Source organism: Rhinolophus hipposideros (genome assembly GCF_964194185.1).
Source record: "Rhinolophus hipposideros genome assembly, chromosome: 11".
NCBI classification, from domain to species: domain Eukaryota; kingdom Metazoa; phylum Chordata; class Mammalia; order Chiroptera; family Rhinolophidae; genus Rhinolophus; species Rhinolophus hipposideros.
This window is the reverse complement of record NC_138057.1, coordinates 73,809,419-73,834,933: the sequence shown is the minus strand read 5'-3', so window position 1 is coordinate 73,834,933 and position 25,515 is coordinate 73,809,419. Positions and strand designations below refer to the sequence as shown.

The 25,515-nt window shown below is 39.4% G+C and overlaps 1 protein-coding gene across 2 annotated transcripts in view; it reads left to right on the top strand.

The window, feature by feature from the left end:
• DENND1A (DENN domain containing 1A) overlaps positions 1-25,515 on the top strand; it is a 481,754-nt gene that overhangs the window by 24,042 nt on the left and 432,197 nt on the right. Inside the window, exons 1-2 of one of the 2 annotated variants that reach the window (XM_081067071.1) lie at positions 11,420-11,439; positions 11,532-11,602. In XM_081067071.1, the coding sequence (XP_080923197.1) occupies positions 11,435-11,439; positions 11,532-11,602 (76 nt within the window). In that variant the 5' untranslated portion in view covers positions 11,420-11,434. Of the gene's footprint in view, positions 1-11,419; positions 11,440-11,531; positions 11,603-25,515 lie in introns of those variants that run through there. The other variant, XM_081067070.1, reaches the window with a different exon arrangement.

Genomic DNA, 25,515 nt, shown 5'->3' with positions numbered 1-25,515 from the left:
AGTTGGGAAGTATTTGCTCCTCTTCTACTTTATGGAAGATATTGTATAGAATTGTTTAGTAGAATTTTTCAGTGAAACTATCTGTACCTATTGAAGTGATCATTTGACTTTTCTTACTTAGTTTATGTAGTTACCATTTCTGATGCTCTTTATTTCTTGGTATAGATCCATATTTCTGTTTTGAGCAATTTGATTATGATGTGCCTTAGATTTCTTCATGTTTCTTGTGTTGGGGTTCGTTGAGCTTTTATGATCTGTGCATTTATAATTTTCATCAAATTTAGAAAGTTTTTGACAATTATTTCCTCCAAACATTCTTTCTGCCTGCTCCCCACTTCGGGATTCCAGTTACTGGTACACTAGGCTGCTTGAAGTTGTCCCATAGGTCAACAGTTATGCTCTGTGTTTTTTGTGTTGAGTTCTTTTCCCTCTGTTTCATCTTGGATAATTTCTAAAACAAATTCTTCAAGTTCACTAATCTTTTTTCTGCAATGTTTACTCTGCAGTTAATCCCATTTAATGCATTTTCCATCCTTACACATTGTAGTTTTAATCTCTAAAAATTCAGTTGGATCACTTTTGAATTGCCCATGTCTCAAACTTTGTGAACACATGGCATGCAGTTATAAGCACTGTTTGAATATTCTGTCTGCTCATTCTAACATCTATGTCAGTTCTAAGTTGGCTTCTATTGATTGATTTTTCTCCTCATTATGGGTTGTATTTTCCTGATTCTTCGCATGCCTGGTAGTTTTCATTGACTGCCAGATATTGTGTATTTTACCTTGTTGGGTTCCAGGTATTTTTGTATTCTTATAAATATTTTGGAGATTACTCAAGGCAGTAATCTGAGGCAATGGTAGGATTATGTCACTTATTTTCCATCTCTTCAGATTTCTTTGCTTTGTTTCCTGATGTCTTATAAACCAGTATTTAATATATTTTGTCAGTTAAGTTACTTTGAAAGAGTTTGATTCCTCTGGGTCTCGCTTTTAAGATTTGTTGGGTGGGACTATGGCAGTGCTCGGTCCTGGGCTAATTATTCCCCATCCTTAGGGAATGCACTAACTGTGTGCCCTGTCCAGTGCAATTGCAATACAAATACCAGCAAGTTATTTTGTAGATATTGATAAACTGATTCTAAAGTTTACGTGGAGAGGCCAAAGACCCAGAATAGTCAACACACTAAAGAAGGAAAAGAAGAAAGTCAGAGAACTGACACTAACTAACTTTAAGACTTACTATGAAGCTACAGGAACCAACACAGAATGGTGTTGGTGAAAGAACAGACAAATAGATCAGTGGAACAGAACAGAGAGCCCAGAAATAGACCCACATAAATATAGTCAACTGATCTTTGGCAGGGAGCAAAGATGTTACAATGGAGCAAAGATAGTCTTTTCAACAAATGGTGCTGGAACAACTGGACACCCACATGCAGAAAACACAGACCTTCCTCACACCCTTCACAAAAATTAACTCAAAATGGATCATGACCTACATGTAAAACACAAAACGATAAAACTCTCAGAAGATAACACAGGAGAAAACCTAGATGACCTGGGGTATGGCAGTGACTTTTTGGATATAGCACCACAGGGACAGGCTATGACAGAAATAACTGGTAAGCTGCACTTCATTACAGTTAAAAACTTCTGCTCTGCCAAAGACAATGTTGAGAGAATGATAGCACAAGCCACAGACCGGAAAAAAATACGTGCAAAAGACACATTTGGTAAAGGAATGTCATCCAAAATATTATCCAAAATGTTATCCAAAAGAACCCTTAAGGCGCAACAATAAGTAAACAAACAACCTGACTAAAAAATGGGCCAAAGAGCTTAGTGACACTTTACCAAAGTGGATAGTTTCTTATTTTTTGAATTGCTTTTAGTAACAGTATTTGAAATCTTAAGAGTTTTGAGTCTTTGAAATCAAAGCCTTTCATTGGTAAGGGGAAGCTATTTTACTTTTTATAATAAATAATAATATCCTTTATGTTGGTTTAGTATCTTTTAGTTTACAAAGAAAGCACTCATTTTTCTGTCATTTGATCCCTGAAACATTTGAGATGAGCAAGGCAGGTGTTATCTCTTGATGGAGGAGGAAACTGATTTGTGCAAGTTTAAGTGGCTTGTTCTAATCATATAGTGAGTTAAGGGGATTTGAATCCAGGCCTTCGGGTGTTTAGCCTGGGGTTCCTTCCATAGAATCACATGTGATCCCTGTGAGAAAGTTTTGGTAAAAGACAGGTCAGGGAAATTAGTATTAATGGATGGGTTTTTTTATTTGATTTTAAACAGTCAGGATCTTATAGAAAAGTTGGCAGTACAATATAAAGAACTTCAAACAAAAACCAAACAAACCAAACAAACATTTTTCAGTGAGGTGCTGACCTGATGCCTCGTTACCCCTGAATACTTCAGTGGACTTTTCCTACAAACAAGGGCATTCTCCTATAAAACCACAATATAATCATCAAAATCAGGAAATTAACATTGAGTCCTTGCTATAATACGTCTAATTCTTTGACCCCACTCAAATTTCATTAGTCCCTATATCATCTTTTATTATCACAAAAGGATCGAGTTCAGACTCACCCATAACATTTAGTCGTCATATCTCTTCCGTTCCCTTTAGATCTTTAGTCTTTGTTTGATTTTCATCACCTTGATACTTGAAGATACAGGCCAGATATTTTTTAGAAGATCCCTCAATTTGAATTTGTCTGATGTTCCCTCAAGATGAGATTCAGGTTAAGCATCTTTGACAGGAACGTCATGGAAGTGGTGCTGTGCTTTTCTCATTGCGTTCTAGTAGTTTGTCCCCTTACTGATGACCGTCACTTTGATGACTTGATTAAGGTAGTTTTTGCCAAACCCCGCTACACTGAAAAGTTACTTTCCCCGCTTGCAATTAATAAGTATTTTGTGGGAAGGTAATATACGCCATTTCTCATTAAATTTTCAATTTATTCACTTATATATGTCAATGTGGACTCGTGGTTTCCTGGTTTATTTGAAGGTTCATTATCTGTTTATATCATTATTGATTTTGATTCTCAAATTACCCCAGATTTGGCCAGTGAGGGAGCCTTTTCAAGCTGGTCTTTTTGACATATTTCCATCATTCTTTAAGCAAGTCTTTGCTTTATGGCACAGTAAGATGTTCCAAGCTAGTCTTGCACTTTCTCTGCCCCAGCCCTGGGATCAGCTGTTTCTCCAAGAAGTCCTGGTTCCTTTCCCAGGAGAATTATATTTAGAAGCCAAGGTCTGAGTACTGGGTATACTCGTTGCTTTTGGGGTGTTGCTGCTGCTAGGCCCAGTCAGTAAACAGAGGTAAGAAATATGGGTGTGTTAAAGTCAGGTTACATTTACATTCTATTCATATATTTATTAAAAACCTTGAGTTCATACTAATGTCTCCAGTTTAAATCCAATTCCAGAGCATTCATGCTAGTTTTCTGCTAACTTCACCTGTGAGAAAGCAGGCAGTCCTCACTGGTCTTGGGCTCTGATTAGGCACACTGCCCCTTCCTCTCCCACCCCATTTCCATTCTCACCTTGTTTTCCTAGGATTACACTGCCTACTGTGGTGGTTTGACATGCCCTACCCTCCCTACTGCCTAGTGGGTGCCCTCTTTGCCCAGCTTGGACTCTGACTTCCGTCGTGCTGGACACACCTTCCCCCACCCCACACGGTCAACCTCCTCACCCCTGCCTGGGCTTCCACACCTTGCTCTAGGGTCCTTGTGCTTGGATATGCCCCTCACCCTCTTGGGCTCTGACACCCATGCCTTTTTGTGGGGCACCCTTGTCACCCCACTCGTGTTTCACCATCCCAGGCCTGGCCGCCATGTGCATGAATGCCCTTCTCAGCCCGCTCTTGTTCTGGTTCACTCTGCCAGGCTGCTTCTCCCAGGGGATGCCTTCCTCCGCCTCTTGGATTTGACCTCGTAGAGCCAGGCCACTCCTCAGCATGGATGTTCTCCTGCCCTGCTCATGTTCCGACATCGCTTGTCAGGTTACCTCTTTGTAGGGACATTTCCTCACCCTGTTGAGGCTCTGACACCCCACACCGGCCCTTTGCCAACACGGACACCTACCTCGCTCTGCCCATGTAACAGCTTTAGGACTAAATTGTTCAGAAGGAGCAGAGGAGAAGTTAGGGAAGGGGAGGCCTTAAAATTCTCTTCAAGGACAAAATGTTTATCAATAATGAAATAGATCTGATCTTTGCAAATGCTGTTAATATGGTTGAAGGGTCTAGATTTTACACTGTAGCTCAGCACAGGAAAAAATTGCTTAAAACTGATAGTGGGTTCGGCCCGGTGGCTCAGGCGGTTGGAGCTCCGTGCCCCTAATGCAAAGGTTGCCGGTTCGATTCCCACATGGGGCAGTGGGCTCTCAACCACAAGGTTGCCGGTTCAACTACGAGTCCTGCAACTAAGATTGAACACGGCACCTGGAGCTGAGCTGCCACTGAGCTCCCAGATGGGTCAGTTGGTTGGAGCGCGTCCTCTCAACCACAAGGTTGCCGGTTCGACTCCCACAAGGGATGGTGGGCTGTGCCCCCTGCAACTAGAAAACGGCAACTGGACGTGGAGCTGAGCTGCGCCCTCCACAACTAAGATTGAAAGGACAACAACTTGACTTGGAAAAAGTCCTGGAAGTACACACTGTTCCCCAATAAAGTCCTGTTCCCCTTCCCCAATAAAATCTTTAAAAAAACCCAACAAAATACCTGATGGGGTACTTACCTCACATTACCAAAGAGTGTGCAGGCTCTGTTTTTCTGCTCTGAATGCTGCTAAACTTTTGCCAGTTAACTTTTGTGCATTGTGGAATCAGGATCTTTCCATAGGGAGATATGGAAAGGTAAAGCTTTGTAACTCCTCTCACAGCAGTATCTGTGTATCTTTATTAATCTGATCCTGAGAGCTTTATTAGAAATGAAAAGCAAAGTGTAAAATCTTGAAACGACTTGTTTGTGTAATTACACAACTAAGTTAATCATTTTCTAACAAGTCTCAACAATGACTGCATTCTTCTGTGGAGGTGTTAACTTGTTATGGGTTAGAAAGCACCCTTTGATACAGCATTTTCAGCCTGGAAAAATGGCTTTAATTTCAGAGTCCACTGAAACAAATGGAGACTTGTTGGAAATATTAACACTACCTTTTTGCTTGTTTGTCTAGCTTAAAGGAATCAATGTTTATTAGGTGATGTTTGCTAGCATGTTCTGAAGTACATACAGTTTCTTTTGGCTGTGTTGTCACCTTTTAGACAGTTCAATTGGTGTGGTATTTGAAATATTATACCTTAAGCCCCTTCAGCATATAAGTTTGTAATTAAAGAAACAGTGTGCTGAAGTCAAATCATTAACTCTAGTCTATAGAGAATAGGTTGCTGTTTTGCTTGGTGAATACTAGCTGGGTTGAAGATCTGACTGCTGTGGAATAATACTGTGTGTGCTTCAGTTTGTAGCTTTAAATAACACTTAAAGGGGAGGAGGACCTCGCATTATGGGATGGTTACCATAGGCAGCAAAGATTCATTTTGTGAAGAGTGAGTGTTACATTTTTCTCCTAATCTCATAACATGTTGTAATTGAGGAAACGCAGACTCTAATTGAGGGCTGATGATCCAGCAGCGTGATCAATAGCATGATGCTCTAAAAACAAAACAGAACAAAACACACAACAGCAACAACCCAGAAAACCATTAAGCTTTCCTGCTGCCTGAACATTGTAAAAGCCTTTGTCTGTTTCCTGGCTTCAAGCTGAGTGTACTTAATCATTTTGAGAACATGGCCCCGAGCACTGAGCGTGGCCCTTCCAGTGAGTCACTGAGAATTGTGTTCAGAAGAGTGGTATTGAATAGAAATGCTCTCTTGGCTTACTTTCAGGCTTCCTTCTCCCAGAAGTTAAGAACTGAGCAGACCTCCTTTCTTTCAAACACGTTTTAGCTGTTTGTGCATCACTTTTGCGTGTTTAAGAGCTGAGGCTGTTGTCAGCAGGTGTGATTTATTGATACCTTTGACTCCGAAGGAAAACATCTTTAAAGATTAGTGGTTGCGTGTATTCAGCAGATTACCTCTTGTCAGAGAGAGAGAGAAGGGGAGCTGGAAACTACATGTCAGATGTTGGAGGAACCTCATTCCTCAAACATTTATTGTGTGAAGTGTGGGACTAGGGTTATAAGACAGTGAGTGCCCTCAGGGAGCTGCCAGTCTGGTGGGAGGACAGATATTTAATCAGGTACGCTGGTGATTCTCCACCTTGGCTGCACAATGGAATAAGTTGAGCTTAAAAAAGTAGCGATACCTGGAGATTCTGATTTAATTGTTCTGGGGTGTGGCCGAGGCATCAGGACTTGCAGAAGCTCCCCAGGGAATTGTAATTGCATCAGGGTTGACTGGTATGAGCGACAGGAGTGGGGAAGCACAGGGTGCCCTCCGCACAGAGGAGGGGAACTTAACCCAATCGGGGCCATGAGTGTGGGGCATTGAGAAGGCTTCCCGGAGAGGAGGAAGTGCCTGAGCTGAGGCCTGATGAATGAACTCGTCAAGTGCAGAAGACTAGAAAGACCGTTCCTTGCTGAAGAGCAGCTGAATATTGTAGAATAGGAGAGTGGTTAGTGCTTTTGGATGACCCATGCTCATTCTGCTACTTCCTTGCTTTGGCTTTGACCAGTTTGTCCCCTGAGTTTCAGTGTCCTCATCTCTAAGCTGGGAGTAATACCGACAGGGTTGTTGACGATTAACTGCAGTAATGCCTGTAAGGTGCTTAGGATCATGCCTGGCACGGAGGAAACAGTAAGTTGTGGTAGCTTGGTAATGTTAGAGAATCAGAGCATGGTTTGTTCAGAGGGCTACAAGTATAACAGTTTTGTACGGCTGGATCTTAGGGTGCAAGACTGCAGGAGTTGAGTATGGGCAGCAAAAAAAGATACTTGGCAGGCAGGCAGGGTTTCAGATCATGGAGGTACAGGAGTGCAAGGCAATTAATAATGGGATATCATGGCAGGACGAGGACATTTCTGTGGTAATATGTTAAGACATATCATGAAGTGTTCTGGGAAAACCTGGGTCCGTACTGGAAAATTGGCTCTGAATATGGCATTCTCAGCATCATTACAGGTACTGAATTAGCAGTGAGTGTTAATAGGACAGAAATAGTATTTTCAGTTCCTTAAGCCAACTAGTTAAAAATATGGAGCATCTTGAAGAGTAATGGAACAAACAAGCAGTCTCAAGGAAGTCCCAGAGATTCTCTGGAAATGGTTAGGGTCTCCGTTGTTTACAGGCTAAATGAAAATGTTAAGTAAAAGTCGCTTAGCCGTTTGAAGTTAGAGGACACACTTTTGAATTTATTTTTTGATCTGCAGAAAAATAGAAAATGCTTCCATCTGCATTGGCTTCACTGGCCCTTAAAATAACTTATGTATATTTGTTGATATGTTATATAACTTGTCACAAGATTCGTCACCACTCTTTCATAAGGCAACATGTAAACGACCGTGGAGGAACATGACTGTAACTTGTAATTATAGTCCAGTTTGTTCTTAGTGTTTTTGTATGCTTTTTGCTTTTCATTTTCTCTTTTAAAAGAGATTTTCATAATCTTTGGCTCCATGTAATAGAACTCCGGCAGCTATTTGAACTGAGTAAGAAGCTTATGTAGTTTTGCCATTATTACTCTTTAGAGTGAGGCAGTAACTGTGGATAGCAATAGAGGGAAAGTAGTAAGCTTCATTGCTTCTACAGTGCCTCTTTCTTTGAAATCTATCTTTTATTGTAACGGTACTGTTGAAATGGTCGATTATTGAGGCATGCCCTATGTTTATGTTGTATGTGCTAAGTTACTTGGAAGAAAAATTCCATTTAACTAGATCTTTGGTTCTTGTGATCACTAGTGTGATCACTAGTGTGATCACTAGTCCAGCAGCTCAGTATGACCTGGGTACTTGTTAGAAATGCTTGTTCTTGGGCCCTACCCCAGGAACTCTGGAGACGGGGCTGGAAGTCTGTCTTTTAACATGTTATAACTTGAGACTCATGGGAGTGTATAATCACTCCTATCATTATTGAAATCGTTTTGGCCCCAGGAAGGCTAGTCGGTACTTTCTTTATTCCTTCTCTTCAATATTTGTGCCAGGCACTGGTCCGATACCTGGAAGACACTAGTGTCTGCGATAACAGTCCCGGCTCTTCTGCAGTCTCGACTTAGAGTAGGGAGACGGACAGTTAACCAGACTGTGGTAGGGACTATATGGAAAGTGAAGATTAGATGGACTTTCTGAGGAAGTCAAGTGTAAGCTGAGTTTGGAATGACATGAAGATCAGTATAAGGGGCTGTAAGATAGGAATGCGTTTGGGGTGCTGGATGAGCAGAAAAAGGCCAGTGTGGCTGGAATGCAGTGGGCAAGGGGGAGAGGCCTCTGCCAGATCATGTAGGGCCTTGTAAGGAAGGCCCGTTAAAAAAATTTTTTTTAGCTCCTCTGTTTTTTTTTTTTTGTTGTTGTTGTTTGTTTGTTTTAAATTGTGGTAAAATACACATAATGTAAAACTTACTATCTTTACCATTTTAAGTGTACAGTTCAGTGGTGGTAAATTCATATTGTTGTACAACCATCACCACCATCCATTTCCAGAACTAAGACTTTGAATGTTATGGGAAGCTTTTGGGAGGGTTTGAGTAGAGGACTAGTAGAAGCTGACCTGTAGAATAATAGGAGTACTGGCCACTAAGTTGAAATCTAATTATAGGAGGGCAAGGCAGGAAGCAGGGAGAGCAGTCAGGACAGTGCTGCAGTAATCGCGGGGAGGTGAGGTGAGGTGAGGTGTGGTGATGTGTCACGATGGTCGGGTTGGGGAGGCTGAGAGACATGCAGGTGCTGGAGATATGTTGATGATCAAGTCCACAGAATTTGCTGATTGGTTGACTGTGGCACCTAAACGATTGTGGCATATAAAATAGAGGGGTCAAGGATGACACCAAGTTGTTCGGTCTGAAAACTGGTGGATTTTAGGAGATGCAGGTTTGAGGAAGAAAAGCACCATTTGTTAAATGAGAAATGCCTCATAGATGTCCAGGTGGAGATGTTGAGTAGGCAGTTGGATAAGGGAATCTGTAGGCAGGGGAGACGTCTGGTTGGAGACGGGACTTTGAGGATTGCCAGCATGAAAGCCACGAGCCTGCGTGAGATCATCTAAATAATGTGTAGACAGGAGAGGCCCAGGACTAAGTGTGAGGGTAGGAGAGCTTACCTGAGAAGAAAATAGCGAAGGAGCAGCCAGTGAGGTCGGAAGAGTACTAATGGCGAGTGATGTCCTGGAAGCCCAATGAAGAAAGTGTTTCAGGAAGGGGGCAAATTGATCACCTGTGTCAAATGCTGTTGAGAGGTTGAGTGAGAGAAGCACTGAGAATTGACCACTTTAGCAATGTCGTTGGTGATGGTGACAAGTCGTTTCAGTGGTGTGGTGGGCTCAGACGCCTGGTTGAAGAATATTAATGAGAGAAAGGAGAAGAAGCTGAGAGAAAGAGTATAGCCAATGCTAGGACATTCTTCACGTGGAGGGATGACAGGTCTGTACACGTCACCATAACTCAGTGGCCCTGGTTAACGTGTTAGAGCTCCCGGCTTTAGTAATTTGGAATGGAACACCTTTGCATGCTCATGTTTGTTATTTCAGTTTTTTAAATGGGGAAAAATAAACTTAAAAATGGAAACTTGGGTAAAAAAAATGTGTGGAAGCTCTGAAGAACGTTGATGGAGTCCTAGGGTCCTGTAAACACGTTTTGAAAGACAGTATCTTAATCCAGAGGGCTAAAATTCTGAGATGAAATTCAGCCAGTTGCAAAATAGACTTGAGAAAGATTTATTTAGGTTTTAAAGGGAATCTTCCTGGAATGTGTCGTGGCCAAAGGATGCTGACTTTCTAGGTCTTTTTGTACCTTGTTGCAGGGAAAGAAGAACACAGTTTTTTTGTGTGTGTGTGTGTTTTTTTTTAAGGCTCTTAAAACTTCAGTTTACCTTGTTTTATGTAGGGTATTTTTTTTTTTTTTTTGAGTGAGGTGCTCTGATTTAGAGTCTAATTTTAAAATTCTGTTTGACAAAGTATATTTAAATATCTGGAGTTTTAGAGCAGCCAACTCTTTTCAGCTGTAGGAACTTATTTAAAGCAAGAGCCCAAGTTTCTCTTTAGTGACGAAATGAGGATCCTTCCTAAGAGAAATAAGTAGATTCCTGACTGACAAAACACACGTTTTTCTTTTACTCCAAAAGAAGCAGAGGGAGTATTACTACCATATTTTATTGAATCTAAGATATCATTATTTATAAGATGCACTGTTATATGTATTATCAAGAAAAAAACATGCCATTTAGAATTATAAGATGCAACAGATTGTAAGACATGTGAAAATGTGGGGAAAGAAGTCCATCTTAGAATTAATGAAACACAGAGTTTGAGTGCCAGGAGGTGTGAATGCTGGTTCTGGCTGTTTCTAAGGGACTTCGCAGTCCCTTAGAAACTCTGCTTCAGGTTCCTCATCTGTAGGGGGTGTAATGCCTGATGCACCAACCTCATCGAATTATAATGAGGATGAAATGAGATAAATGAGGTGATTATTTTGAAAAATGGAATCTACTAGGTAAATTCAAGGTATTAACTTCATTAAAATGAAACCTTGAATCTGATTAGGCAACTCAGAACGTTTCCTCTCTGAGCTTTGTTGTCAGGTTTAAAATGGAATTCATTTATAGACATTTGAAAGCACAACATTTTCTTCTGCTGAATGATTTTCATTCAATCTGGAAATAATATCTCTTTATTGTCCTTTCAGAATTAAAGAGAAAAGAGAAAATACAAAGATAATACAACCCCGATGTTCTCATCACTCAGAATTAACTGTTCACATTCTGTTAGTGCTGTGATCTTTTCAAAACTTATCATGAGATATTTATGACATCGAAAGGGAAACGGATGTAACAGTGCACATTTGTGCACTTGCTCTGCCAATGCAGGTGAAGACCCCTGTGCGGGATCAGGATCCTCTTTCACAATAGCCCGGAGAGACAGGCTGCTGCTTCTCCTGTTGCAGTCTTTAAAACCTGTCAATAAGCGAGTTCACTTCATCATATGAGTATTTTATCCTGGAAACTGAGGGAGAAGGCCACTTTGTGCCAATGTTGCCTTGCTTTGAGCTTCTTCAGGATTCTACCTATGGTTTTGGAGAGCCAGCTGTGTAAAGGAGAAATGTGACGTCCATAAAAGCATAATAATGGCTTGCCACTTGTGTCCCAGACATTGGACCTAGACAATTTTTGTGTGTTCTTTTTAAGTGTCACCATCATTTTTCTGGTTAGGTGTGGCTCAGAGAAGTTGAGTAACCTGCCCAAGGTTGCACAGCCACGAAGCTGTGGAGCTCATGAGGTTAATCAAGGTCTACTTTATACCACAGCCTGCACATTCTGGAACCATGCTGCTCTGTCATTGTCACTAATCACAATCTGTTTCCTTTGTAGGCAAAACCCAGAGACCACGTTTGAAGTGTATGTCGAAGTGGCCTATCCTAGGACAGGGGGCACTCTTTCAGGTATTTGCATGTTTGATTATGATATGGTGTGTTTGTTTATTATATGAGATAGCCATGCACACGGGAATATTCTAAACTGTTATTTATCTGTAAGTATGTTTTAGTGTCTTTCCCTTTTATTTGTGCCTACATCATCGATACTGTCATCTTGCTAATGAGGAAGGCTTAGAATTAGGTTTCAAAATATTATAAGGGATATGTGTTTTTATTATATAACATTAAGGGATATAATAATAAGGGAAATCTCTGTTACTAAATGGGTTTAATTTAGTACATTTTTTGTCTGCTGGTAAAAAAAGGTTGGAAATTAGTTGAAGGAAACACCTCCTTTGGCTTTAGCTTTTGGACTGATTTGGGCGTGTATTCCTGGACGACGAGGTCTTAGACGAGGTTAGAATATGTTGCGCAGGCTGAATATGTCACTTCTTGACCTAAAATCCTTTTTGGTTAATGAGAAAAAATAACCTTATGACCCAGTGTTCTTTTTCTTGATGTCTAAGAGAGTGATGCATTTGCCAAAAACATGATAGGGAGCAATTCTTGTTCCACACGCACGCACGCGCATATTTTATTTGGTGTTTAGGGAGAGTGAATTGACTTGGATTACAGACTTGGAGTAATCAGGATTTCGATGGTAGTTGCACCCTTAATTGGCTCTACAACCTTGGGCATATTTTTCTCTTTCATTATTTAATTAGATTGCGGTACTCATAAAAATAGTTGCCTTTCAGTGAGTTTGTGTTCTCCTACATGCTCAATATTTATAGTCCTTACAATAAACCCTTAAAAGTAGTCGGTGGCATCTCCATTACACCTGTGAGAACGTAGAATATCAGAGAGGTCAAATGACTCCTTACCAAGATCACATTGCTGCTATGTGGAGTAGCCAGGAGTTTTGGTCCAAGTACTCTTCCCTCTGCTATGTTACCTTCTTGAGGACCTTGGCCATGTTGTACGCGTCTCTCTCTGTCATTTGCAGGGCTTTCTACAATGTCACCAGTGTTTGTTAAAACGAATGGATTTCTCTTAATAGCAAAAGTGAGATAACTGTGTGCGCTCCACTTTCTGGGTTGTCTAAAGAAGGTGTGAAGCATGTTACAACTGCATGGGAGTCCTAGAGGTAGGAAGTTAACGTCCGTGTTAAGATATGCCTCAGTGTGCACATCCTCGGATTGGAAGGGTTGCATGGTGCGTACATGCAGCAGCACCTGTGTGGGCTGACCACAGAGTGGCCATTTGATGATGGCTGTGATGTGACAGACATATTTAAGGATGACATCTTTTATTTCTACAGTTGCTAACGTTTCCCTTTTTAATGTTCTAGGGCTTTTCCCCCCCAAAATTAAAAATGAATTTTTTTTTGGGGGGGGGAATATGAACAAAATTTGAAAGTGCAAATAAGATGGAAGAGTGGACAAAAATGAAACATCTTTATCTTATTCTCTGATCCTAGTCATCTGATTTCTCTTTCCTTCCTGCAGACAACTCCTTTCTTGTTTAATCCTTTAGTATACTATAAAAAACTTTTCATTCGGGGAATATTTTAAAAGATAAAAGTTACAAAAATAGTCAAGTGCATATACCTTTTCCTTAGACTCATCAACTGTTACTTTGTGGCCATATTTGCTTCACTCTGTACGTATATACAGATTATTTTTGCTGAACCACTTGAGAATAAGTTGCATTGTGACCCTTCTCCCCTAAATTCTTCAGAATATATCTCCTAACATCAAGGACATTTTCTTGCATAACTCTAGTATAGTTATTGAGATAAGAAAATTTAGCATTGATAAAATGTCAGTTGTCCATATTTACATTTAATTAGTTATCCCAATAGTGAGTGTCCTTTATAGCATTTTCTCCTCTGATCCAGGTCATACAGTCCATTTTGTTTCACATCTATTTAGTTTCTGTATGGAATACCTTTTATGACATATTCTTGAAGAATTTAGGTTTATTGTTTTGTAGAGAGCCTGTGGATTTGGATCTAATTGTATCCTGATGATGATTCAGGTTATGGATTTTTGGCAGGAGCGTCTAAAACATGATACTGCGTGTCATCAGCAGACACATGATATCTGTACCATTATTTGTGGAAAAAGTATATAAAACTTATATGTACAGTTTAACAACTAATTATAAAGTGGGTACCCATGTTACTGCTGTGTAGGTTAAGAAATAGAGAGTTTCTAGTTCTAAGGAAATACCGTTCCTGCCAGAGGGCTCCCTGCCCTGGCTCTGTGCCTTAGAGGGCCTCGCTTTGGCCTCTTCCATGGGGCAAGGAGTCTGGTTGGCCTATGGTTCGTGCCCACTTGGAGCCTGAACCCTTCCATCCTAGACCATGCTTTGAGTACCTAGGGTTACAGAATTTCTTGCCCAAATGGCCCTGAGCTTATTTCCAGAGCCTGTGTGAGTCTCTTCCTGGGGGCCGTCTTTCTGAGGGTAGACTGGGTTGCTGGTGTGAATACTCGTAGGCCCAAGGGATGGCGAGGGGGGCTGTTTGTGGGGAGTAGAGTATGGGGTAGAGTTTGGAGGTAACCGCATGCTTATGTGCGAGGTCCTTGGCAGCATGGGCTAGAGAAGGGGGGGGAGGGGCTCCGTGCAGGGGGCCAGTGGCCAGTTTTCCCTGCAGCACCAGGTTTTCACATGGAACTCCAAGGAATCCAGAAGTTCTCAGTATGAATTTGATTTTCTAGCCAGTTATAAAGGCATAGTTGTCATGATAGGAGGATAGAATTATATTTTATTTAATAGTTTGTAAGCTTGTTTCATATCTTTTAAATATTTAGACACACTGGTATGTGGGCCTCTATTCCTGCTCTGGTCCAGGCTCTCTAAATGGCAGAGGTAGGTTTGACCAGGACCCCAGAGACCCCTCTCTCCATTCCTCCAGAGGTACCTACCATTCTGACTCTTAGGATCATCATTTCTTTGTTTTTCTTTATAGTTTTAACATTTAAGTATATACCTCCTTGAAAAATGAAATTTATTTGTGTCTGATTCTGAATTTTATAGAAATGGAGTTATTCTGTGTGTAGTTTTGCTGCTTTTTTGCTCAAGATTATGTTTGTCGGGGTCACCCATTCTGTGTGTGGACGTAGTCCTTCGTTTTCATGGCTGTGTAATACACTATAGGATTATATCACAGCTTACCATTCACTGTTGCAAACCCTTGAAATTGTTCCCAGTTTCTGACTATGACAAACAGTGCTGCTGTGATATTTCTTATATGCGAATCCTGGGGCATGTCAACAGATTTCCATAGGCTAGATGACCATACTTGATGACTGGATCACGGTAAACTTTGTTCAGGATTGACTGCTTGTCGACACCCCCTCCAGCAGCATTTGGTAGTCGTTACTGCTCTGCTACTTCCTCAGTCCTTGGCACAATTAGGTTTGTGGTTTTTTTGCCACCCTTTTGGTTGTGTAGTAATATCTTTGTTGTTTTTATTTGCACTTTCCTGATGACTGGTAAAGATTGAGCACCTTTTCATATGCTTATTGGCCTCTTGAGCAGCTTCTTTTTGAAAGTGCCCGTTTAAGTCTCTTGCTGTCTTTTATTGAGTTTTCTACTTTTTCCTTCTTGATTTAGAAGAAATTATTTAGATACTATGCATATTAATTATCTGCTTGTATGCATTACGAATGTCTTCTCCCATTCTATAGTTTGTCTTTTACTCTCTCTGTAGTACCTTTGGTCAAAACTTATTGATTTTAATATACAATTTGTCAGTATTTTCCTACCTTACAGACAAGATATTTTCCTATAAGAAATTTATAGTTTTGCCCTTTCACATTTAGGTTTTTAATCTACCAAGGACTTTATCTTTTATTTTTCTTAAAGATTTTATTGGGGAAGGGGAACAGGACTTTATTGGGGAACAGTGTGTGCTTCCAGGCCTTTTTTCCAAGTCAAGTCGTTGTCCTTTCAGTCTTAGTTGTGGAGGGTGTTGCTCAGCTCCAGGTCCAGTTGTCTTTTCGAGTTGCAGGGGTTATAGCCCACCATCCCTTGTGGGAGTCGAGGAATCAAACTGGCAACCTTGTGGTTGAGATCTCATGCTCAAGCCATCCGGGAGCTCAGCTCCAGGTGCCGTGTTCAATCTTAGTTGCAGGGGGCGTTGCCCACCATCCCTTGAGGGACTCGAGGATTTGAACCGGCAACCTTGTGGTTGAGAGCCCACTGGCCCATGTGGGGATCGAACCGGCAGCCTTCGGAGTTAGGAGCATAGAGCTCTAACCGCCTGAGCCACCAGTCCGGCCCCTACCAAGGACTTTAGATGATTCACATTTAGGTCTTTAATCTACCGAGGACATTAGATGATTCACACCTAGAAAAGTTAAACTCTAAATTTGACTCCTTATCCATGATTTTTAAAAATTGGGAAACTAAATAAAGCTGAATTGCTAAGATATGCTACTCCTCTACTTAAAACATATTTTTATAAAATGATCACATACGTCTAAAACATGCCTAACAAGTTACCTCCCAATAAAAAGATGACACATGTGAGAAAGGCCAGTGAGAAATATTACTAGACTTTAAAGACAGTCTTTTTTCCCATCAACAACTTTTAACAGACGTGTATTGTAGGTAGACTCTCATGTGTTCTGTGCTCTGAAGAGTATTCCATGACACATGGAAGGGACACGTGATCTGTCAGTTCTACAGGGACATTACATCAAGACCTATGATGCTGAATGGGATACCTTTCCAACATTGTACAAATAAAATTGGGTAACCCAAACTGAACTCACGGTGCCAGCTACTTTCTCTGGAAATTTGTACGATTACCAGTGAATATGCTGTCACTTAATATTTGATTTTAAGTACCTTTGTCTACTTCTAAAACCTTCTTGTTTGTTTTTAGTAAAACCTGTCGTATTTTCCTTTTTCTGCTATTATTTAGTGCACTGTTTTTGCCATTTTAAATGATTGCAAAGAATCTGCCTTAAAATTACTCTTTGTTCCTGGGATCTGCATCTCTGATCTTTGCTAAAGTACCTGAGCAAATTTAGGTATAAACCTTAGCTCTGCAGTATGAGTGTCTGGGCGTAATCTTCTCTTTGAAGTTTGTTTGCATCCCCCTGAGGGATTAATTCCCTGCTGTGAGAAGGTGGGTTAGAAAGCACTGAAACTACTTTACGGGTCTTTAATTGGGGAATTTAGTATACATTTTGTTCTATAAACTTCTGTGGGAGTTTCATTCTTACAATTTTTCTTATACTTGTGGTATGTTATGTTCTCACTGAAGTAAAAAAAATACCAAAAATATTCTCAGCTTATTTGAGTACATATTGGCAGATTATGTTGGTGGTTTCTTTCTATTATCTTTAAATTTTTAGTAACTTGTTTTGATTAGTTTTTGAGTATATATAAAATTTAAAAATTTTTGATAAATTTAAGAGAAAATCATCACTCAGTAATACTGTTAATGTTTTGGTCTATTTATTTCCTTGTAGTCTTGTGTAATGTATACATGTGTACATGTGTGTAAATCAAATATGTAAACTTTCCCCCCGAACTCTTGCTATACGTGTATGTTTTTTTTGCTCCCCAAATCAATCATTGTTTTTCCTAAAATTATTAATATAACTTTGTAAAAATCATTGCAGTTGCTGTGAATTTTCCATCGTGTTTATGAGCTATATTTACTTATAAATGGATCTTTAGATCGTTCCCACAGTTCTCCTGTTGTAAATAATGCCAGCGAGCATCCTTGCGGATAATGATTACTATTTGGGCATGTGACTTTAGTGCTTCGGTCAAGCACTAAAGAAGTTGGGTCACTTGGAATAGATCTTTGATCTACTTCGTTTTTAAATTTTTTGTGCTTTCTTTCTTTCTTTTTTTTTGCCACATCCCAATTTTGTGAACTCTAATTTGTGTATTTGTTCAAGAACCCCACCTTTACATAGGGGTCCCAGAAAACCTCAAGTTGTGGAAGCTCCTAAAGCTAAGTTTAGTCTGTCCGACTGAAGGTCTCGGAAGAGGGTGCTCTTGCAAGAGGGATGAGCCTGCCCAGCCCCGGGCTCACATGGTACCGGCCATGCTGAAGCTCTGGAATGCATTTCAACCACAAGTGCCTCATTGCAGCTGGCATCTCTGAGCTGCTGCGGGCACTCTTCTTGGCCAGCTGCTTCGCACTGGGAGACTGGCAGCATCAACTTCTCAAGGCTGTTGGGCAGACCAACTTCCTCCTGTGTCAGCTCCCCTCCCAGTGTTTTTCATGCATAAGTCCAAGGGCCACTTTCTAAAAAGTGGCTAATCAAGTCGAGAAACTGTTGTGAGAACTCTGTGAAAGGAATGCTCTAGACAGGGTGCTTTGGTTAGCTGAGATTATCAGCTCCCTTAGTTTTAAGCAGTGCCCTTAAATACACACACACACACACACACACACACACACACACACACACAAAAGCATGCAAGCGCTTTAAAATCTCTCTTCAGTATCTTTTCACATTTCTGTTATTAGCGGGATCATGAAGAAAACAGAGTCTTGGCCAACTTAAGATATTGAGAGCCAGATTTGTTGTTCGGAACTTTAGCTTTCACGTCACAGGGCTCCAATTCTCAGAGCTTTGGCTGACTCTGTGATCACCATGGATGCCCAATATTATTAGGTACTTTAAAAAAATTGACTTAAAGAATAAATAATTTATGCTGTCTCTCTAGAAGTTGAGAGGGGGAAGCCCTTTTTAGGGTTGTTTTACTTCAGATTAAAATTTTCTTAGAAGTGTTAACTGAATTTATAATCTTATTTCTTTTCATTAATAGTAAATCACAGCAAACTTTTGAAAAATGATAATAAAATAGCTAACTTTTATTGAGTCCTTATTATGTCCCACTTTTCTTAATACTGCTTTGTTAAATCTTGAGCAACCCTCTAAGATAGGTCTTATTTTTTGAGGAAACTGAGCCTCACAGAAGTTAATTTACTTGCTTCTTTGGTTGGACAACCATCAAGTTGTAAATTCAGAGTATTAACTTCATTCCTATGGAATGTACCCCCAAATAACGGGTTAATACTACTGCATATGCAGTAATTAGAAAAATCAGATAATGTTAATATGAGAGAAGAAAAATCGGGATTGAATAGAAAATCAAAGGCGAGGCAGTTTTCATTCATGAACTCTACCAGAGTTTCTTAACAGTTTTTAAAAAATTTGGATGAGTTAGCACGATTACTTTAGCTTTTCTTTATTTTTCTTCTCTTGAATTTTCCAGTGAATGTGAATCCATTTTTATGGAATATTAAGATATGGACCTTGATTTGTCATCATGTAGTAGGAACAAATTTCCAGTCACTCCAAAGTCATGGAATACTTAACAACCTTTGTAATTTTTCCTGACTCTTGAGTACTTAGACATGCTAATTAGAAAATGCTTTGTTTGGCATAGAGGTGTGGAACTTCATCTCGCTTTTTAAGCTGATTTTAAAAAGTCAGGGGTCACTTGGAGAATTATCATGTGCCTTGTATCTTTCCTCAGGATTGTTGTAATGATTATTTCTTTAAACTAGAAGTGACCCTAGTGAGAGGGCTCATTGTAGTAAAGCTTTTACCCACTACGGAATGAAGGAAGAAGTATCATCTCCATTATATAGGTAAGAAAAATAGGGTTCCATGAAGGCAGACATGATATCTTTCTTCTATCTGTATATTTCAACATCTAGAACAGTGCCTGGCACATAGTAGGCATTCAATAAGTATTGAATTATTAAAGCTTAGAGAACGGAAACAACTTGTCCAAAGGACAGAGTTGGAATTTGAACTTTAGTTCAACTGTATTTTTTTAAACAAGTGTATGACAGCTGTGACATAAATTACACCATATAAATGGAAATACACGTACCTGCGACTCAACTTAAGAAATAGAACGTTTTGTATCTTTGAAGCACCCCTGTGTGCCTCTCTCAAGTTGCCTTTCTCTAGTGAGGTCACATTTTGGATTTTACCTTAATTGTATAACCCTGATTGAAGTTTGTGCTTTTTATTACACTATGCTTTAAATTGATTATGTAGAATGACTTTGAATTGCTGTTCTTAAAAAGTACAGAAAGTGAGCCACATATTTTCTTAACTAATGTTTAGTTTTTTTGAGGCTGATTCCTGATTTCTTCCTGTTTCTAAAGGGTGCAGTTTAGGGGCCACCTGGATATAAATGACAATATGGGAGAGTCTCACAGTTTTTGGTCATTCCTAACAGTGTGGCTCTTCTTGCTGTATTTGGTTCACAGCGTTAGGCCATTGGCCCTGTTGGTGGACCAGGTACTCGTCAATCTACTAGATGATACAACCCACATGAGCAGCAAGTTTGTTGATTTTGAAAGAAAAGTTCTCTCAAAAATGCCCATCTCAGAGTCATTTTCCTAACTGTAAAATGGGGGCCCTAATAGTGTCTACTTCATTCACGTGAAAGGATTAAATGAGAATGTATAGGGCATGGGGACATGGCAAGTTCTTAGTAAATGGGAGCTGTTGTTACTTAAGGTTTGTTTTAAAAGATTTAATTTTTTATGAAAAGTTTTAGGTTTGCAGCAAAATTGAGAGGAAGCTACAGATTTCCCATAGACCCCCCTGCCCGATACACTCACGCGCACAGCCTTCCTCATGATCAACACCCCCTCCAGAGTGTACATTTGTTACAATTGATGAACCTGCCCTGACATGTCATAATCACGCAGAGTCTATTATTTACGTCACAGTTCACTCTTGGTGGCGTACATTCTGTGGATTTGGACAAATGTCTCATGACAAGTATCCATCATTATGGTATCACAGAGAGTATTCTCACTGCCCTAAAAGTCCTTATGCGCTCTGCCTATTCGTCCCTCCATGCAGCCCTTACCGCCACCATCCCCTGGCAACCACTTATCTTTTTACTGTCTCCATACCATAGTTTTGCTTCTTCCAGAATGTCATATAGGTGGAATAATACAGAATGTAGCCTTTTCAGATGGGCTGCTTTCACCTAGCAGTATGCTTTTAAGTTTCCTCTGTGGTTTTTCAGGGCTTGATAGCGCATTTCTTTTTAGTGCTAAACAATATTCCATTGCCTGGATGTGCCATCGTTGGTCTGTTCACTTTCTGAAGGACATCTTGGTTGCTTCCATGTTTTGGCAATTATGAATAAAGCTGCTGTAAACATCTGTATGCAGGTGTTTTGTGTGGATGTAAGTTTTTAGCTCCTCAGGTAAATACCAAGGATATGATTGCTGGATCCTATGGTAAAAGTGTATGTTTAGTTTTGTACTAAACTGCCAAACCGTCTTCCAAAGTGGCTGTACTATTTTGCAGTCTCTCCAGCATTGCATGAGAGTTTCTGTTGCTCCATAGCCTCAGCAGCATTTGGTGTTGTCAGTGTTCTGGATTTGGCTGTTTTAATAGGTATGTAATGGTGTCTCCTTGTAAAAATTTGCAGTTTCCTGCTGACATACATGGAACATCTTTTCATATGCTTATTTCTTATCTGCACATCTTCTTTTTTAATCAGGCTGTTTGTTTTCTTATTGTTGAGTTTTAAGAGTTCTTTGTATATTTTGGGTAACAGTTCTTTATTAAATACCATTGGCAGATACTTTCTCCCGGTCTGTGGCTTGTCCTCTCATTCTTTTGACATTGTCTTTGGCAGAGCAGTCTTTAATTTTAATGAAGTCCCGCTTATCAATTATTTCTTTCATGGATCATGCCTGTGGTGTTGTATCTAAAATGTTATTGCCATACCCCCAGGTCATCTAGGTTTTCTGCTATGTTACTGTCTAGGAGTTTTATAATTTTGTGTTTTACATGTTGGTCTATGATCCATTTTGAGGTAATTTTTGTGAAGAGTGTAAGGAAGGTCTGTGTCTAGATTCAATTTTTTGCATGTGGGTGTCCAGTTGTTCCAGTACTATTTGTTGCCTTTGCTCATTTGGCGAAGATCAGTTGACTATATTTATGTGGGTCTATTTCCAGGGTCTCTATTGATTCGTTGTCTGTTATTTTAGTTATACCTTCCTACGTTGGTTCCTGTAGCTTTATAGTAATTCTTGAAGTTGGTTAATGTCAATCTTCCAACTTTGTTCTTTTCCTTCAATATTGTGTTGGGTATTCTGCGTCCTTTGCCTCTCCATGTCAACTTTAGAATCAGTTTGTCAATATCCAGACAATAGTTTGCTGGTATTTTGGTTGCAATTGGACTTACTCTCTAGGTCAAGTTCTTTAACTGACATATTGACAATATTGAGTCTTCTTTTCCATGAACATGGAATATCTTCATTTATTTAATTCTTTGATTTTCGTTCATCAGTTTTGTGGTTCTCATATAGTTCTTGTACATATTTTTGTTAGTTTTATACCTAAGTAGCTGCTATTTTAAATTATATTATTTTTGTGTAAGGCAAGAGTTCGTATCTGTGTAGAACTCTGCTGTTCAGCAATTGTCATCAAGCTAACACAGTTAAAAAATGGGAAGTAAGGAAAATTAAGTAGCCAAAGTCGATTTTTCAGAATCCATGCATTCAAACTTAAGTCCTTTAGTCATGGAAAAGCCCTTAGCTTATGTACGTGTGCTTTGATTTGTCCTGAGGATTTTTCTGATTATTTTGCTCAGTATAGTTACTGATCATGTTGATGACATTAAATCATTATATTAGGATTCTTTTTGTTGTAGGTGGCAGACACTCAATGAAATCTGGCTTGAGCAAAAAAGGGAATGTATTGGTTCTCAGTACTGAGAAATGCATTGGTAAAACTGGCTTTGGGTTTTGCTCGATCTCGATGTTCTATGTATATTTTCAGAGATTTGTTGTCTCTTTATCTCGTGGTTTTCTGTCTTCTGTGTTGGGTTCATTTCTGGGTAAGTGCCCCTATACAATGGCACAGATGGCTACTAGCAAATCCAAATCTATATTCTACCAATTTAGTTACCCAAATGGAAAAAGAGTGTCTTACCATTCTTTTGAGCCACAGTCCCAGGGCTGCTTGTACTAGGCCATGTTTGGGTCAGAGGTCAATCTATGAACCAATCACTATGATTCTGGGTGGGTGACTGAGATATTGACTAGAGGGTGAGCGAGGATGTGTGTGGGGCCTGTTCTGTGCCACCTGGATTGCAAAGCCTGAGAATGAGGCAGGGCCTCAGAGGAAGATCGGATGTTAACTACCAGGAGAAGAATGGATGCTAGACAGCCCAAACTGGTGTCCATTGCAGTCATCAAGAAAGTGTTTTATTCAAAATAATTCTTATCGAAATGCGGTGAGATTTATAATCTAGTTAGGAAAGATTTACAACCAAAATGATTAAGTTTCAGTACTTAAAAATGTAGGCCTTCAGCTTTCTCAAAAACTGCCATGTAAACCCAGGAATCTACATGACTGAGGTCTTATTATCAGACATTTAATCTTTAGAGTTCTTTAATCACTTATTCTTGAGCACTCAGTTTAGGTTCACTACTGTGCTAGACTCTATGGAAAGTGGAGTGCAAGCTCTATAAAACAGGAACTAGCCCTCATGCTTTAAATGCTTAGGAGACTTAGGAAATTGTATTCTAGCTTTTGAACTTCTTTTGGTATTATTTCACAATACATTTTGCATTCCCTGCTTTATGTTACATGGAAAACGCAGTTTGCTCAAAGGCTTTTCATTAGAAAAACAAAGCATAGTGATACTGAAGGTATCACTATGCGCTTGCTTTTTGCTTTGCTCAGCAGGAAACTTTAATATGATTTAAAGATAGTTTTCTTACCTTTAATGTGTTCTTAGACATTAGAATTTTATGCTATCACAAAGCCTTATTTGAAGACAAAATAGATGCAGATGAATTGTTGTCTAGATTGTAACAATGTCATTAAGTATTTTTATGGCTAATTTGTAATAAAAACAAGGTAATGGAAAGCCTGTAGGGTTTGACGTCAGTTTTCTCCTGCCACTCACTAATTGTTTGACCTTGGCAAAGTTATTTAAACTGAATTCTAGTTTGCCCATTGTTTAAATGGGACTTATATCTATTTGGAAGGTTGACTTGTAAATTAGAGACAATATGTATTAAAATGCCTAATACATATGACAAGCCCTCAGCTAATCTCATAATTAATGGTGAAAAACTGAAGCCCTTTGCTGTACGTTCAGGAACACTACAGGGCTATTCCCCATCACCTCTGCTTTTCAACATAGTGTTGGAAGTCCTTGCCAGAGCAATCAGGCAAGAGAAATAAATAAAAGGCATCTAAATTGGGAATGAAGAAGTTAAATTATCACTCTTTGCAGATGACATGATGCTATATATAGAAAACCCTAAAGACACCACCAAAAAGCTATTAGAAACAATCAACAAATACAGTAAAGTTGCTGGCTACAAAATCAACGTACAAAAGTTCGTTGCATTCCTATATATTAACAATGAAATCTCAGAAAAAGAAATACAAAAAACAATTCCTTTTGCAATTGCAGCACAAAGAATAAAATACCTAGGAATAAACTTAACCAAGGATGTGAAGGACCTATACTGAAAAACTATAAGACATTTTTGAAAGAAACTGAAGAAGACACAAAGAAATGGAAAGACATTCCGTGCTCATGGTTTGGAAGAATCAACATAGTTGAAGTGGCCATATTACCCAAAGCAATATACAGATTTAGTGCAATCCCCATCAAAATCCCAATGGCATTTTTTTAAAGAAATAGAACAAAAAAATCATCAGATTTGTCTGGAACCACAAAAAACCCCGAATAGCCAAAGCAATCTTAAGAAAAAAGAACAATACTGGAGGTATCACACTCCCTGACTTTAGCTTGTACTACAGGGCTACAATAATCAAAACGGCATGGTATTGGCAGAAAAACAGACACATAGACCAATGGAATAGAATTGAGAACCCAGAAATAAAACCACATAAATATGGACAGATAATTTTTGACAAAGAAGCTAAAAACATACAATGGAGGAAAGACAGTCTTTTCAATAAATGGTGCTGGGAGAATTGGATAGCCACGTGCAAAAGAATGAAACTGGACTGCTATCTGTCACCATGTACCAAAATTAATTCAAAGTGGATCAAAGACTTAAGCATAAGACCTGACACAATAAACTGCATAGAAGAAAACATAGCTACTAAAATTATGGACCTTGGGTTCAAAGAGCATTTTATGAATTTGACTCCAAAGGCAATGGAAGTAAAAGCTAAAATAAACAAATGGGACTATATGAAACTTGAAAGCTTCTGCACAGCAAAAGAAACCATCGACAAAATAAAGAGGCAACCAACTGAATGGGAGAAGATTTTTGCAAACAGTGCCTTCGATAAGGGGCTAATATCCAAAATATACAAGGAACTCATGAAACTCAACAACAAAAAAACAAACAACCCAATTGAAAAATGGGCAGAGGACCTGAAGAGACATTTCTCCAAAGAGGACATACAAATGGCAAATAGACATATAAAAAAATGCTTCACATCACTAATCATCAGAGAAATGCAAATAAAAGCCACAATGAGATATCACCTCACCCCAGTCAGAATGGCTATCATCAACAAGACAAATAGCAACAAGTGTTGGAGAGGCTGTGGAGAAAAAGGAACTCTCATACACTGTTGGTGGGAATGCAGACTGGTGCAGCCACTATGGAAGGCAGTGTGGAGGTTCCTCAAAAAATTACGAATAGAATTACCATATGACCCAGCAATCCCTCTCCTGGGTACCTAGCCAAAAAATCTGAAAACATTTATCTATAAAGACACATGTGCTCCAATGTTCATTGCAGCTTTGTGTCCGGTGGCCAAGACATGGAAACAATCAAAATGTCCTTCGATAGATGAATGGATAAAGAAGTTGTGGTATATATACACAATGGAATACTATTTTGGCGGTAAGAAAAGATGATATAGGACCATTTGTGACAACATGGATGGATCTTGAGAGTATAATGCTAA